The sequence below is a fragment of the Trichomycterus rosablanca genome, chromosome 27, assembly GCF_030014385.1.
Source record: "Trichomycterus rosablanca isolate fTriRos1 chromosome 27, fTriRos1.hap1, whole genome shotgun sequence".
Classification (NCBI taxonomy): domain Eukaryota; kingdom Metazoa; phylum Chordata; class Actinopteri; order Siluriformes; family Trichomycteridae; genus Trichomycterus; species Trichomycterus rosablanca.
The window spans coordinates 1,192,901-1,207,500 of record NC_086014.1 but is presented as its reverse complement, the minus strand read 5'-3'; the positions used below and the strand labels follow the sequence as shown (position 1 = coordinate 1,207,500).

General features: G+C 44.1%; 1 protein-coding gene across 2 annotated transcripts in view; it reads left to right on the top strand.

Annotated features, from left to right (window-relative positions):
• itfg1 (integrin alpha FG-GAP repeat containing 1) overlaps positions 1 to 9,806 on the top strand; it is a 43,730-nt gene extending 33,924 nt beyond the window's left edge. Inside the window, exons 15-18 of one of the 2 annotated variants that reach the window (XM_062989766.1) lie at positions 2,433 to 2,557; positions 5,100 to 5,182; positions 5,990 to 6,107; positions 8,919 to 9,806. In XM_062989766.1, the coding sequence (XP_062845836.1) occupies positions 2,433 to 2,557; positions 5,100 to 5,182; positions 5,990 to 6,107; positions 8,919 to 8,978 (386 nt within the window). In that variant the 3' untranslated portion in view covers positions 8,979 to 9,806. The other variant, XM_062989768.1, reaches the window with a different exon arrangement.
• Positions 9,807 to 14,600: the final 4,794 nt, after the last annotated feature.

The window sequence follows — 14,600 nt, the reverse complement described above, 5'->3', positions numbered from 1 at the left end:
AGCGCGGAGGTTGTGATGTGATATTGAGGTTATTCGTCGTTTTCCTCTCCGAGACCCTGCTGGGTTCAATCAAATACTCCAGCTGCCTCCTGCCTACCAGCGTACGCCGAGTGCTTCGGCTCACCGCTGCGAACGTTAGTCGAACGCGTTCGTAAATTCGCGCTCCATTTACCGCCGCCGCCGTACGAAAACGAGCCGCTCGGCGCTGGGAATAACCGTGATGAGACGAGGGCCACGCGAGGGAACGGATGTTTGGTCTGGAGAAATAACAGCCGCAAATGTGCAGCCGCGACCGGTTCAGACCATTTTGGGAGAAAAAAATAAATATAGTGCCATATTACACCATGTGGTCAAAAGTATTTGGACGCCTGATCATGAGCTTGTCGAACTTTTCGTTTAAAAGACAAATGCTATTAAAATAGAGCGATCTCTAGAGGGTAGGGAAGGGTAAGGTAGGGTAAAGAAGGGTAAGGAAGGGTAAAGAAGGGAAGGGTAGGGAAAGGTAGTGTAGGGAAGGGTAAGGAGAAGGGTAGGGAAGGGAAGGGTAGGGTAAAGAAGGGTACGGAAGGGTAGGGTAGGGTAAGGAAAGGCAAAGAAGGGTAGAGAAGGGTAAAGAAGGGAAGGGTAAGGTGGGGTAGGGAAGGGTAAGGTAGGGTAGGGAAGGGTAATGTAGCCTACTGTTAGTAAAGGTCAGGGGTTGGAATAGAATGAACTGTAGTGATACACACATCGATGGAAATAGAAGAACAGGAGTGTGTGAGCATGTGGGACTGTAACCGTCTGGCTGGATGTTTCGCTCCTGGCTTGTTCGGCCAAATCATTCCGGGCTCGGGGAGCGGGATTTAAAGCTGCTCCTCAAATCTGGATACCGAGGCGGCCCGGGCAGGGTGTGCACTTTTCCTCCGGGGGGAGAAACATGAACGATGTTGCTGTCAGAGCCGAGCGACCGTACGACATGCCAAAAAAAAAACACAAAGAGCTCCAGTCCTACACGCCGGATCATGCCACCTCCGTGAGGCGGGGTGTGAATGCTCACTGATGTATAGCCTGTGTGATGTGGACTGTTTTATCATCTATACTGCTGCCAAAAACACACACACACACACACACACACTTCCTGGAGCCACTCTTCTGTTTTGTTTCACCAGTGAAGAGCTGGTGGCTTCAGGTGGTACCAGTGGCAGAACAAACAGCTCAAGCTAGCTCAGATATTTTCATGACCGCAGCTACAGTAATATGTAAACGTGGCAACCTGGCAGTGGTGGGGTTTGAACAATAGTTTGAACCAGCAACCTTCTGATTACTTGTCCAGTATCTTAACCGCTAGGCTACAACTGCATTTTTGCATTTCATTTCTGTAGTTGATAATTGATATATAATTGATCTGTAATTAACGGGCGTGGCTGAAACATCTAAAACCATTAATTAAGAATTCAGCTGATCCACATGAAGTACCACAGATCTTGTGCTGTACAGCGTGTTGTTGCTGGTGCACATCGACCCCATCTTTCCCTCCTGTTTTTTGTTTCGTCCTTGTTCTCGCCGAGCGTCTCCCTCCATCAGAGTCATTACAGCTCTCTTTACAGCCGTGATTACCGCGCCGAGTGGAGTTCTGTGCTCTCCGCCGCTTTAGCCGCCGCTATACGTCGAACCTCTCTGTAAAGATGCCGTGTGCGGCCGCGGCGAGAGACCGAGAGCGCGTGATTGGTGCAATTAGAGCGGCTTTTGTTGGAGAGGTGAGGGAACATTTCTGCCGGTACAATTACGCCGCTCTGGCTGCTTCTCTGCGTGCTCTGTTTCACGCCTGTGGACGCGGCGTCGTATCCAAGGTCTCGCACAAACACCGTCTGTCTGAGATAAAGACGCTGAGAATCGAATCGGTTCGGGTATCAGCAGGATCCACGCTTCTGTTTAGCTCGAGGCGACGCCAGACTTGTTTTCCTGCCTCACAATGAAGAAACAAGGGAACAATTGTTAAAGCGTGGGGTGGGTGTGGGTGTGTGGGTGGTGCACTCCCTGACTGTGTAGTTCCCGGTTTTATAAGCAGCACCTCTGAGGTTTTGTTTACAATCCAGTTGACTGGATTGGAGAATTTTTGGCATGATCGTGGCTTCTTTATCTGAAGAAGAACAAGGAACAGAACTGTGGGCCTCTCTTCATACTGCTCTGGCCATATCACATTGTGTGTTGGACTTTGGAACCTCCATTCTGTGCCACCTGATGTTTCTTATCTACTTACAACAGCTTTACTAATAATAAAGCATGATACTATATTTTTCCATAACAAATTATAACGAGCTAAGCGGACACCAACGCCTCCTTGATGCCACTGTGATGCCACGTAATTACCGGGCGTGTGCGCTCGACAGTGCATCCAGCACACGTACAGATGGTTGTAACGTTGTTCCGTGTCTCTTTTTGTTTCTCTGCAGCGGGTCAGCTGAGTCAGTCCGCCCATCTCTCACTCCAGCTCCCGTACACGGTGCTCGGACTCGGACGCAGCGCCAACTTCCTCGATCACCTCTTCGTGGGCATCCCCAAACCCTCTGGAGGAAAGGTCAGTAACTGCAGAATGTCACAGTTTCTATGGAAAAACGTGTCGCCACTACGAGAGCGCTTATGTTGGAAGGTCAGGTCTGAGGTCAGCGGTTGGATTTAGGTTATTATTTCCATTATTATTATTATTATTATTATTATTATTATTATTTATAGTCACTAGAGCTGAGGCGTGTGGTCAGTTCTGTCCGAAACTGATTCCTCTTCGGATTCCTCCTCCACCAGACTTCACAGCTGCATTTTCTTGCACAGATTTGTTCTTCATCGCTAAAGAGAATGCAGTTTGTGCCTTATCTAGCCAGATTTTAGGACAAAGCTCTTAAAGAACCTGTCCTGCTCGTTAATGCAGTAGTGATATTAGCGGCAGCCTGTTTTCCATCTAAATCCAGAACTATCTATACTCATGGTGCCAATTACTTAGGAAGGGAGGAGTTGGCTGGGTTTAACTGTCCTAATTAATATAGTTATATAATAAATAATACTTAATAATACTTGGACCCCTTAAAAAGAGGTAAAAACAACAGTTCTGGGGGGCATTGGGTAGCTAAACTGTAACTCCAGGCAGGTAGCGTACACAATCTATAGAAATAGAATAGAAATCTATAGAAACGTAAATGAAACTGAGGCGGGAGAGAGAAAACAAAAAGGCTTTCGCACTTTTCTCACAGAGTATCAGTCTCACATCGAGCAGTGAGTGTCGCACGTGTCTGCACAGTCTCATATTTACAGAGTTGGCGTGGCCTGGAGTGGCGAGACCCTCACATTGGGCCTAAAATCCCCCCCCAGCACCCCTGCACACACTTTGTGTTTCTCAAATAAAGCAGTTAGCTTTGGTTCTTACTGTTTACAAGAGCTGGAAAGAACGGGAGAGCGTCTGAACAAAGGCAAGAAGAAATTATTCATGAGGTTTATGGAGAGTGGGCATGAGGGCACGTTAGGTGCCGCCGACTGAAGCTGTGAATGTTTTGCCCTCCTTTCACTCAGAGCTACGGGTGATCTGTATCAGGATAAAGCTTGTAGTTAAGGATGACCAGTGATAAATCTATTATTTCAGTCTCCATAATATTTAGTGCCATTTTCCTGCCCCCTTTACTGCCCTAACCCCGACCTCGTCCACTCTTTTATTAAAAACATATTTTCTCCTCGCTTCTACCATTCGTCCGCTCTTTTATTCCACATTCCTCAGTTCTGTTCCTCTTCCCTCGTTTCCTTTATTCCATCTTTCTGCGCTGACTTTATCTTCTCCTCTTTCATGTTCTGTGGCGTTTTGACACGTGAACCCGTGTGTTCGAGACTCCACGCTGTGCATGAAGAATAACAAGCATCTGAAAAACAACCTTTATTAAAAAAGTGACACGCGTTCAACTTTCACTCCCGTCAGACAGACAGACAGACAGAGAGGCAGGCAGACAGACAGACAGACAGGCAAGTGTTTTGTTTTTCAGACACTACGCTGCCTTTCTGGCCGGTTTTATCTTTTCTATTGTTCAGTAAAAGCGCCACAGGTACATAAAGAGAGACTCACTATTATACTGATGGTGAGATTAGAACCAGGAACCTCAGACCCAGAGATACACACACTTAACCCACTGAGCCACCAGTGCTGTTAGACTCCCTAAGGGGTCACACACAGGAACTACTTAAGCAATAAAAAAAGACTTATAAAGACGTGTGCATCCTTGAGTTGAAGGTTGTCAGTTCTGAACCAGGTTTAAATGGATTTATTTATACATTATCCGTCAAAGAGATAAGTGAGCTTAAAAAAAGATGCTTAACCTCTGAGTTCAGGTGGTTCAGTGGATGAGAGTCTTGATTCTAGACCAGGTTCAGCAGAACTTCACTTATAGTTCAATCATTAAATAAACGCTAAAGCTTCATTAAAAGGTGACAGATGCTGTCAGATAGACTTATATTACGATCATAGATAGATAAATGGGATGTTTACTTAATTTTATACCTGTAATAATAATCTACATTTATTTACCTCCTTTGTTTCTTAGCTGCTCTGTTTAGCTGCTCTTTCCTATTTTTTCTCACTTCCTCTCGCCTCATCGTGCTCGACTCTTTGCACACAATACTTCATCTACTCCATGTCTCTTAAAATAGAATCACAGCTTGTTCAGCCCACTCTCTCCATACTCTGAGTGTGTGTGTGTGTGTGTGTGTGTGTGAGTGTGTGTGAGAATGCAGCATGGTGATGGATGCTCTGTCAGAGATGTAGATGTTTCTTCATGGAAGATTGCATAAGAAGGATGAACGAAGCTCTGGAATAGATAGAGCTGATGTGTGACACTCTGTACAGCTCTGAAAGGGCAGTGCAGCTGTAAACATCTGGGCTGAATCGCTTCATCGGGGGGGGCAGAACACTCTGGTGTTCATGTTACAACCAAGTGTCCAATAATCACACACACACACACAACACGGCAGTGACATGACTGAGGGGTTCGACTTGTATGTAACGTGATTAAATAAGAGAGAGCACTTGTTGTTTCCTTCGCATCGTCCATCACGTTTCTAACGTCTCTCTCTCTGTCTCCGTGCAGGACGTTAGGAAACAGGAGTGGACCGCCATCATCCCCAACTCTCAGCTCATCGTCATCCCCTATCCAAACAACGATCCTCGCAGGTACCTACAACACACACACACACACACACACACAGGTGAAGATGTTAGTAGTAGTACGCTAGTAGAATTTGTACTGCACCCGGAAATGGGTGGCTCGGTGGGTAGCACTGTCGCCTCACAGCAAGATTCGGGGTTCGATCCCCAGGCGGGGCGGTCCGGGTCCTTCCTGTGTGGAGTTTGCATGTTCTCCCCATGTCTGTGTGGGTTTCCTCCCACAGTCCAAAAACATGCTGTCAGGTTATTCGGAGACACTGAATTGCCCCATAGGTGAATGAATGTGTGTGTGTGTGTCTGCCCTGCGATGGACTGGCGCCCCGTCCAGGGTGTTACTGTGTGCCTCGCACCCGTTGAATAGCTGGGATAGGCAGTGAGTGCACTCTGGACAGGGCGCAACTAACCCACCGCAGGGCTTCGTCCGCTCTCCTACACAGCATTGCAGAGATTCGAACCCGGATTTCTAGATCTCCCAGGACCGCTGCGCCACCGAGCTCCTGTTAAAATACGTTTAATACGAAACTGCACATGAAGAAACGGAGTCAATGCTGTCAGTCAATATTGTGGATTGTTTCCAAGTGTCATGTGATCACTTGAATGCGCCAGTGCTGTGCTAGCATAATAGCCCCCATTTATGTCAGCAGTAAAATGTGAAGTGCACCGACTGTTCGTCCAGCTGTGCCACTCCTGTATGATGAGATTTTATCTCTGTGTCTGAACATACCGATACATCTTTTCTTTTTCTTTTAAACCTTGATCATATGGAACATGTTTGTATAAATGTGCGAGTGTTTTATTTCTCTCTTTGTGCAGTTGGAGTGCTAAGCTCTATCTGACTCCCAGTAACATAGTGCTGCTGACGGCCATCGCTCTGATCGGCGTGTGCGTCTTCATCCTGGTCATTATCGGCATCCTGCACTGGCAGGAGAAGGTAAAATCATATTCGTTCATATCATATAGATCATATACAGTAGATTCCTTAAAATGCTCCTACTGAGGCGCCTAAATAAAGTGATAATCTGACTGAAGGTCGAGGGAGCAGCTTCCTCACGCCATCTCTATCACACACACTTTGCATGCTGGCCTAACTGACACGCGGGGGTCATCAGTGTGTACACTGGTGTGTGAGTGGACACAAGTGTGTAGGTGGACATGTTCTCAGAACAGAAGGCGTGCTGGACAAAGTGTGAATGTGATAGTGTGTGTGTGTGTGTGTGTGTGTGTGTGTGTGGGTTGAACAGATGGGTCAGAACGGGCAGATGGATGTGTGAGTCCCTGACAGCTCCCCCTGTAGCACCCTACACACACACACACACACACACACACACACACACAGGGGGCAGAAAAGAAATGCGGTGGCGCTAATTGCTTGATGTTTCCTTCCAGAAGTCAGATCTGTTGTTCATTATCACCACAACTGCCCCTGTGTGTGTGTGTGTGTGTGTGTGTGTGTGTGTGTGTGTGTGTGTTTGATAGTGTGTACACCTGTAACTATGGGGTTGTGATATGATACACGGGGGGATCAGGAGTTCGAGACATGGCAACCACACACTCCATGCATGTTGTGTTTGTGCATGTGTGTAGATTTACACGCTTGTGTGTGTGTGTGTGTGTGTGTGTGTGTGTGACTAGTGCCGCTCCTCTCTCCCGATTAAACATGCTGAAGCCATAATTGCTCTCTGCTAGGGAAAGTGCTGCCTACTCTCACAACTGCATTAAAGTAAGAACCATACACACTGCCTGCACAAGTGTGTGTGTGTGTGAGAGTGTGTGTGTGTGAGAGTGTGTGTGTGTGAGAGTGTGTGTGTGAGAGAGTGTGTGTGTGAGAGAGTGTGTGTGGCTGTGGATGAGAGTGACGGACTGTGTGTCTCCAGAGAGCGATGTTCTCATAACAAATTAGTGCCGTTCGTTTACGGCGTCATCGACAGTCAGGTGGCTGAAGCGGGATGAGCTGAGTTCATCTGATGTATAAAGACCTGCTTTCATACTGTGTGTGTGTGTGTGTATATAAGTGTGTGTGTGTGCGACTGTGTGTATGTGTAGATAAGTGACTGTGTGTGTGTATGTGTGTGGATAAGTTATTTTGTGTGTGTGGACAAGTGAGTGTGTGTGTGTACGTGTGCATGTGTGTGTGTGGATAAGTGACTATGTGTGTGTATGTGTGCATGTGTGTGTGTGGATAAGTGACTGTGTGTGTGTACGTGTGCATGTGTGTGTGTGGATAAGTGACTATGTGTGTGTATGTGTGCATGTGTGTATGTGTGTGGATAAGTGACTGTGTGTGTGTGAGTGGATAAGTGACTGTGTGTGTGTGTGTGTGGATAAGTGACTGTGTGTGTGTGTGTTTGTGTGAGTGTGTATAAATGGCTGTGTGTGTGTGTGGATAAGTGACTGTGTGTGTATGTGTGAGTGTGTATAAATGGCTGTGTGTGTGTGTGGATAAGTGACTGTGTGACTGTGTGAGTGTGTGTGTGTGTGTGTGTGTGTATGTGTATGTGTGAGTGTGTATAAATGGCTGTGTGTGTGTGTATGTATGTATGTGTGAGTGTGTATAAATGGCTGTGTGTGTGTGTGGATAAGTGACTGTGTGTGTGTATGTGTGTGTGTATGTGTGAGTGTGTATAAATGGCTGTGTGTGTGTGTGGATAAGTGACTGTGTGTGTGTATGTGTGTGTGTATGTGTGAGTGTGTATAAATGGCTGTGTGTGTGTGTAGGGATAAGTGACTGTGTGTGTGTGTGTGTGTGTGTATGTGTGTGTGTGTGTGTGTATAAATGGCTGTGTGTGTGTGTGGATAAGTGACTGTGTGTGTTTGTATTTGTGAGTGTGTATAAATGGCTGTGTGTGTGTAGGGATAAGTTACTGTGTGTGTGTGTGTGTGTGTGTGTGTGTGGATAAGCTTTCTATCTGATACAAGCTTCCTCATGTTATCCAGGCTTGGGATCAGCGCTGAGAGCGCACTGACACAGCCAATCATGTCTGTCTTTATGCCCATCCGGCCAATAGCACTGGGCAAGTGTGTTTCACCACTGTGCCTCCCAACTGCCCACCTAAATAACATATTTATATATTTATAATTTATTCTGCCGAGTGTGTTTCGGTAAACACACACACACACACACACACCGTAGTAACTCTTACAGATCAGTAAAGCCAAATCATACACACCGCTCAGAGATCCCACATGAGTCACTTCAACCCAGCTGAGAATAGACACCATTTTACCTGCACACACACACACACACACACACACACACACACACACACACACACACACACACTCTGTGTGTGTGTCTTTTATCAGTGTGAGACAGAGTGTGAGTGGTTTAGGTTCTATCTGTGATCACACCCGAGCTTTTATACTGCTGTGGAGTGTGTGTGTGTGTGTGTGTGTGTGTGTGCTATTGTGAGTGTAATGAGTTCTGTACTGTCGCTTGTTCCACTCTCCTCCACGTCAATGCTTGGACTTAATACAGACTTAATAAAGACCACACACACACACACACACACACACACACACACACACACACACTCAACTCAAACTCAAAAGAAGCTTCATTGGCATGACAAATAAGGACACACACACACACTTAACTGCTATTAAAAGGCTTAAAATTTGCTAGTTAGTTCTCCGATTGAATATTAGCATATAAAGCAGTAGGACCTAAAACTCTGGACACGACGTCAGCGCGTCTTCATTCACACAGCCGTTACGTCGCCTCTGACTTGCTGTTGTGTCGCAGAAAGCGGACGACCGCGAGAAAAGACAAGAGGCTCATCGCTTCCACTTCGACGCCATGTAGGGACGGAGGGAGACGGAGGGAGAAGATGGTTTCTGGAGGAGAAGGAGCAGAGACCCATCACAAGCATTCGTCTCACGCTCGTCTGTGCTTTCGTTTATTTATTGTCGATGGTTCTCGTACGGGGGGTCGTTTAGATTTATTTAAGATGAAGGCGCGGCGTCTCTGGGAATGACGTGCTGCTGTGATGGACTTGAACACTAAACGTAACGCTCATAGACTGTTGTGCGAAATATATTTGCAAAAAAAAAGGTTTTTTATTTGTGTTCCAGTTTTTTGTTTTTTTTGTAAACAGGCCACATAAACCAGTTCCTCCAACATGAACGTTCATCTGTTTTCATCTCCATGAGCAAATAAAGCTCCTACATTTAATCTTATATTTACAGTGTTTGCTAATCGACTACGTTTGGTATTGAGGGAAAGTTTACGCATCTTATTTGTTTCTTTATGATGGTTGTCATGAGGACATTTCACCTCTGTTTTATTATTTGATTCATTCCAGTGAGGGATATAAAAGGTATTAGCTGGTTTCGAGTGTGATTCAAGTGTGTGTGTGTGTGTGTTTTGTATCTGCACTATGATGAACGGACGCCTGTAATTAATAAATCCTGACGCCCAAATGCTCACGTCTCTTACCTGTCTTAGCGTCTGACACGTTGGATTAATGACCGTGCTGTCGTTTCCCAAACACGTACACCAGACTACTGCGTTTCTATTTCTAACACTGGAACATCGCTGCTTGTTTTGTTATTATTATTATTTCGTGATTTCTAATGAAACTGAACTTTGTGTTGTCATTTTGATGTGACTAATAAAGAATCATCTCGTGGACGCTGATCGTTCTGTGATACTCATTCATCAGTGCGTCTGGTACTGACTGTGAGGGGCTAAAAATGAAGCGGGCGGTAATAAATGTGGGTCATGAAAGGGCAGTCAGGTTGCTTTTGGCCCGCACCACTGAAGATAATGACCATAACACGACTGGAACTTTTTGGGTTGATGCCATATCGATAGAAGGACTGAAGCGGGTACTGGGTACGAGAGGGCAGAACAAAATCACCAGCATTAGAGATCTGTCACAGTCGTGGCTTTACATGCAGGCTGCATCTAAACCTGAGGATCTTAACTTAAGAGGCTTGATGGCCTGTTTGTTTCGCCAAGTCGCCTGAGATTCGACCAAAACACATCCTGAGTAGTTACTAGATTCAGTGTTGCAGTTTTGGTGGATCCATCACTACATGTGGAGGATCATTGAGGACGGGCAGTGAATGTGGGCAGCAGAATACACACGCTTGACCCAGTTCTGTGTAATGGATACTGGGGGTTGGTGGCAGCCTGAGTTAAATGGGCGTTTCGGAGGAAAACGAGCACCCAGTCGCTCTGCCCAGTGTACTGATGGATCACGTCTACTGTGTGATGGGAGACGATAGTAGAAACCAAATGCACCTTCAGAAAATAAGCCAAGGGATGGGCAGCACCATGAAGTGATCAGTTGGACCTCTGACTGGGATACGTAGTCCAGTATTCTTGGCATTAAGGGTGGCACGGTGTCTTGGTGGGTAGCACAGTCATTTCTGGAGTTTGCATGTTCTCCTCGTGTCTGTGTGGGTTTTCTCCGGGAGCTCCGGTTTCCTCCCACAGTCCAAAGACATGCCAGTGAGCTGAACTGATGAACTGATGAACGGCACAGTGTTTGAGGCTGACACCAGACCCGCAGGAACCCTGACCAGGATGAATCGGTGAGTAAAACGTAAGGATGGACGCGTGTGGTTTTTGTGGTGTGTTGATTTTGGCTGGTGTATAAACACAGCCAGCTTAAAGCATCGTTTCTTCTGTAATTATTGGCTTTGTGTTACACATTTTAAGCTTATTTTTAATTGTAAATTAATCTGATGATCTAAATAAGCTACATATCTAATTTTGGAAATTACTTTTCCTCCAGCATGATTATAAAATAACACTATTAATTTAAACCCGAAGCCGCGGGAGCCGATTCGAGCCCCCTGATCGCCACCAGATACGGAGAGGATCCTAAAGCACATCTGCTTTCCTCTGCACGGCATTAAACATCATTATTTATTAGATTTACTGCTGAATTAACGATGACTGAGTCACTGGTGAACGGCTTCACCGTGCTCAGGTTTTATCTCGGCACCGCAAGCTCCGGCTAATCGATTTCTGAAGATTGCTTTTCTTTCAGCATGACGGGTTTTAAGCTTCTGTTCCAGCGTACATGATTAAATGTGTCACCGTTTAATTTGTTTGTAACTGTTAACGTCTTTCTAAAAATACTCTCGGCTGCACACGTGCATGTAGGGGGCGCCGCAGCGGAACGAATTTTACACTGGGTGCCCTTCCTGATTCAACCCTTCTATTTCAGTTTGGGCTTGGGACCTGCACTAAGAGCGCACTGACAAGTGCACCTCACATTAATGTCCCAGACATTAATGTCAATGCAGACACCTGACCGGTCGATAGCACCGCTGAGATTCGAACCCTGCATCCTCAGATCTCAGAAGTAGTGTACCAACATAATTTACGGCACTTATTATGATCATGAACGCTCATATTGTTGCTTTTACAGTTAAATAACAGTCAGTGTGAAGGAGATTAGGAGTTAAGTGCTTCTGGCAGGCGTGGTCATTTCTCTTAGGGGAAAAAAGTCCAGTTTTGGGCTCTGGGCTCTGTCCCAAACGAAAGAACAGTACATAAAGCAGTCTATAAAGGAAAAATGCTGACCGCAACAGTTTCAGGGTCGTTTTAAAGTGTGCGGTTATCTTTTAAGAGATATAAACGGTTAAGTAAAAGCTGCTGCACTGTAGCGATAGATAAAATCTCAACAGCAGGTCAGAGTGAATAACGGCGCTTGTGTATTTCTACGACACAGCAACAGTTTAGCAGTTTTCATTTTAAAATGACTCAATCTGTTATAGCAGAAAATATATTTCCAGCTGAATTGAGACTGACTGGGTCATTAAACGTAAACAGCTTATCAGTAAAAACACTCGTTTCTTTATCCTTCCTGTAAACTGCAGTTTTCCAGCACGCCAGATTATCGCATTAATTCCATAATCAAAACTTACATAATAAATTGTGTCGCTTTTTAATCTGTACACAGTTTATAACACGTTTATAACGCGTACATTTTTTAATTAAGAATTCATTTAGAAGCTACAGACACTGATTCACGCGGCGGAGCTCCATCAGTTATTCAGAGGATATTTCAGCTCCTGTAAAATTGCTTTCGAATGAAAATGTGGTAGTCATAATCTCACCGGCGGTGGCACTGATGGCTTCGCTCCTGGCAGGCATGGCTAATTTCTCTGAAAGGAGGTTCAGAGGAGCTCATATAAACTCTGCAAAAAAGAAAAGAAAAAGAAAAGAAAGTCAGTGCAGGAAAGAAAGAACCAATTCACTGGAAAAGACAGTTATGCTTGGAAGAGGTGAAGGTAAAAGAGGAAGAGGATGGCCAGCAACAAGATAGATGGATACAACTAGAGGAACAAAGAACGAGCCATTAAGAAGCCAGACATAAAGCAGGACAGTCTGGAGAAACACCGGGAATCAGAATCAATACCTCTTGATAATAAAAATTATAATAATTATTATGAAATATTATCCACACTTGATACTCAAAGCAGTTCTTTCCAAATACAGCCTGAATAAAAGTATCTGTTCTGAGTTAAACCTAAACCTGCTGTAACCTCTGCAAAAGTCCACATCAAAGGCTCTCAGATGCCAAGGTAGTGAGGAGGTGGCCCGTTGTCTAGGTAACAACAGCATCAGCCCCCATCCAAATAAATCTAATGAACCGACTGGCATTGAACATGAAGTGGGTTTTATCGCCTTTATCGATCGAATGACCTTTAGTTTCTGTTTCTGCGTACAGCAGGTTAAGAAAATTCAAAACAAGTTTTACCTAATGATAAAATTAAGACAGAATAATAAGATAGTAAAACCGAGGGTAACAGAATTCTGAGCAGAGAAGAACATAAGGGTGAAATAATACGGGAGATTTGAGGGGGTTGGTGACAACTAATGGCTTCTGCTGCAAATGCAAATTAGTGGAAACATTTTCAGAGCATCTGATGTTTGGTATTTTACAAGCTTTCACACTGCTGATGTGTGGAAAGCCAAACTGTTCAAATACAGCAGATTTTAACATGTCTTGCTGTAATACAGATAAGTAAGTGCTTGGAAGAGATGAAGGTAAAAGAGGAAGAGGATACACCTACAGGATAGGATAGAGGACAGGATAGACTATAGAAAAACACCATCTATATAGTTGCAATAAGTCGGAATCATCTTGACGGCACTTAATAAGAATAATAATAGTGTTAAAGCAATCTTTTAGCTTTTCCACAATTTATATTTCAATGATATGGGCCAATTAAGTCTAAACATAATCAATACAGTTCCTGCTCTAATTTTAAATGTTTTAGAGTAAATAAATAAACATCCTATTACAAATGTTAAAACAAGAGCCAAATACATACTTCTAATGTATTAATAATTACCCTTTTAAGCCCTTATACATAAATGGTACAAGTCCTGGACATCCTCCATTTCTAACAATATAATAATGACCAATTATCACTACACACTACCTCCTAGGACGAAAGTAGCATATGATTCCTTTATACATAAACAAAAAGGAGCAGTATCTCCAAGTATATACTTATATAAACTAAATTTATTTAAATAAACCAATAAATACAGAAAGTGGCAGCGAAAAAACTCACCTTGTGTCGGGTTTTGAGAACACCTGGCAACCCTAATTACACATCACGGGTATCCACAAACCCTGATGTTTTTTAATTTATTTATTTTGATTTTATTGCTTAATTATGTTTTAAATAACTCTAAGGAAGTGACAAACTTTCTAGTAAACATGGTTTTATATTTAACAACATCTTTTTATTAGTAAACACGCATTTAAACAAACCTACAGTGAAGTGTGGATGTAAACAAACAAGCTTCCAGAACACAAAACACACCGCTGTTGACTTGATACATCAAAGTCAGATTCATATTATTGCCTTAAATTATAAATATTAAAGATTGATCAATAATTCGTGTCTAATGATAATGAGTTCTAACTGTGTAGCTCACAGCGCAATTCATCTAACAGACTGGCAACCGAGTGGCTGAAGAATCGATTCCGTTAATCGATTCGTTTGAATCAAACTTGTGTCCGATTCCTCAGAGAGTTCACATAAAGCAAGAATCAATTCGATCATTAACCATCAACAAACGATTTATCCTTATCAGGGTCTCGGTGTGTCCGGTTCCATTTGTAAACACTTTTATCTGTGACCACTACGCTACCCCTGCACATGTTTGATTTAGTAAAAGCACTAAACACTGACCGGTGAACCTTAAACTCAATCATTATTGTTCATTTCTTTAATTTATATTTTCATCAACTGATTTATCCTGGTTAGGGTCGCGGTGGATCCAGTTATCTGGAAATATTGGGTGCAAGGCATGAACACACCCTGGACATGGCGCCAATCCATCGTAGGGCTTGAGCCATGCACAGACTTAGCCAATCATGTCTGTGTGGGCGCCCGGCTTGGCCAAAAGCAAAGCTGGGTACTCACGATAATACATCTAGAAATGCTC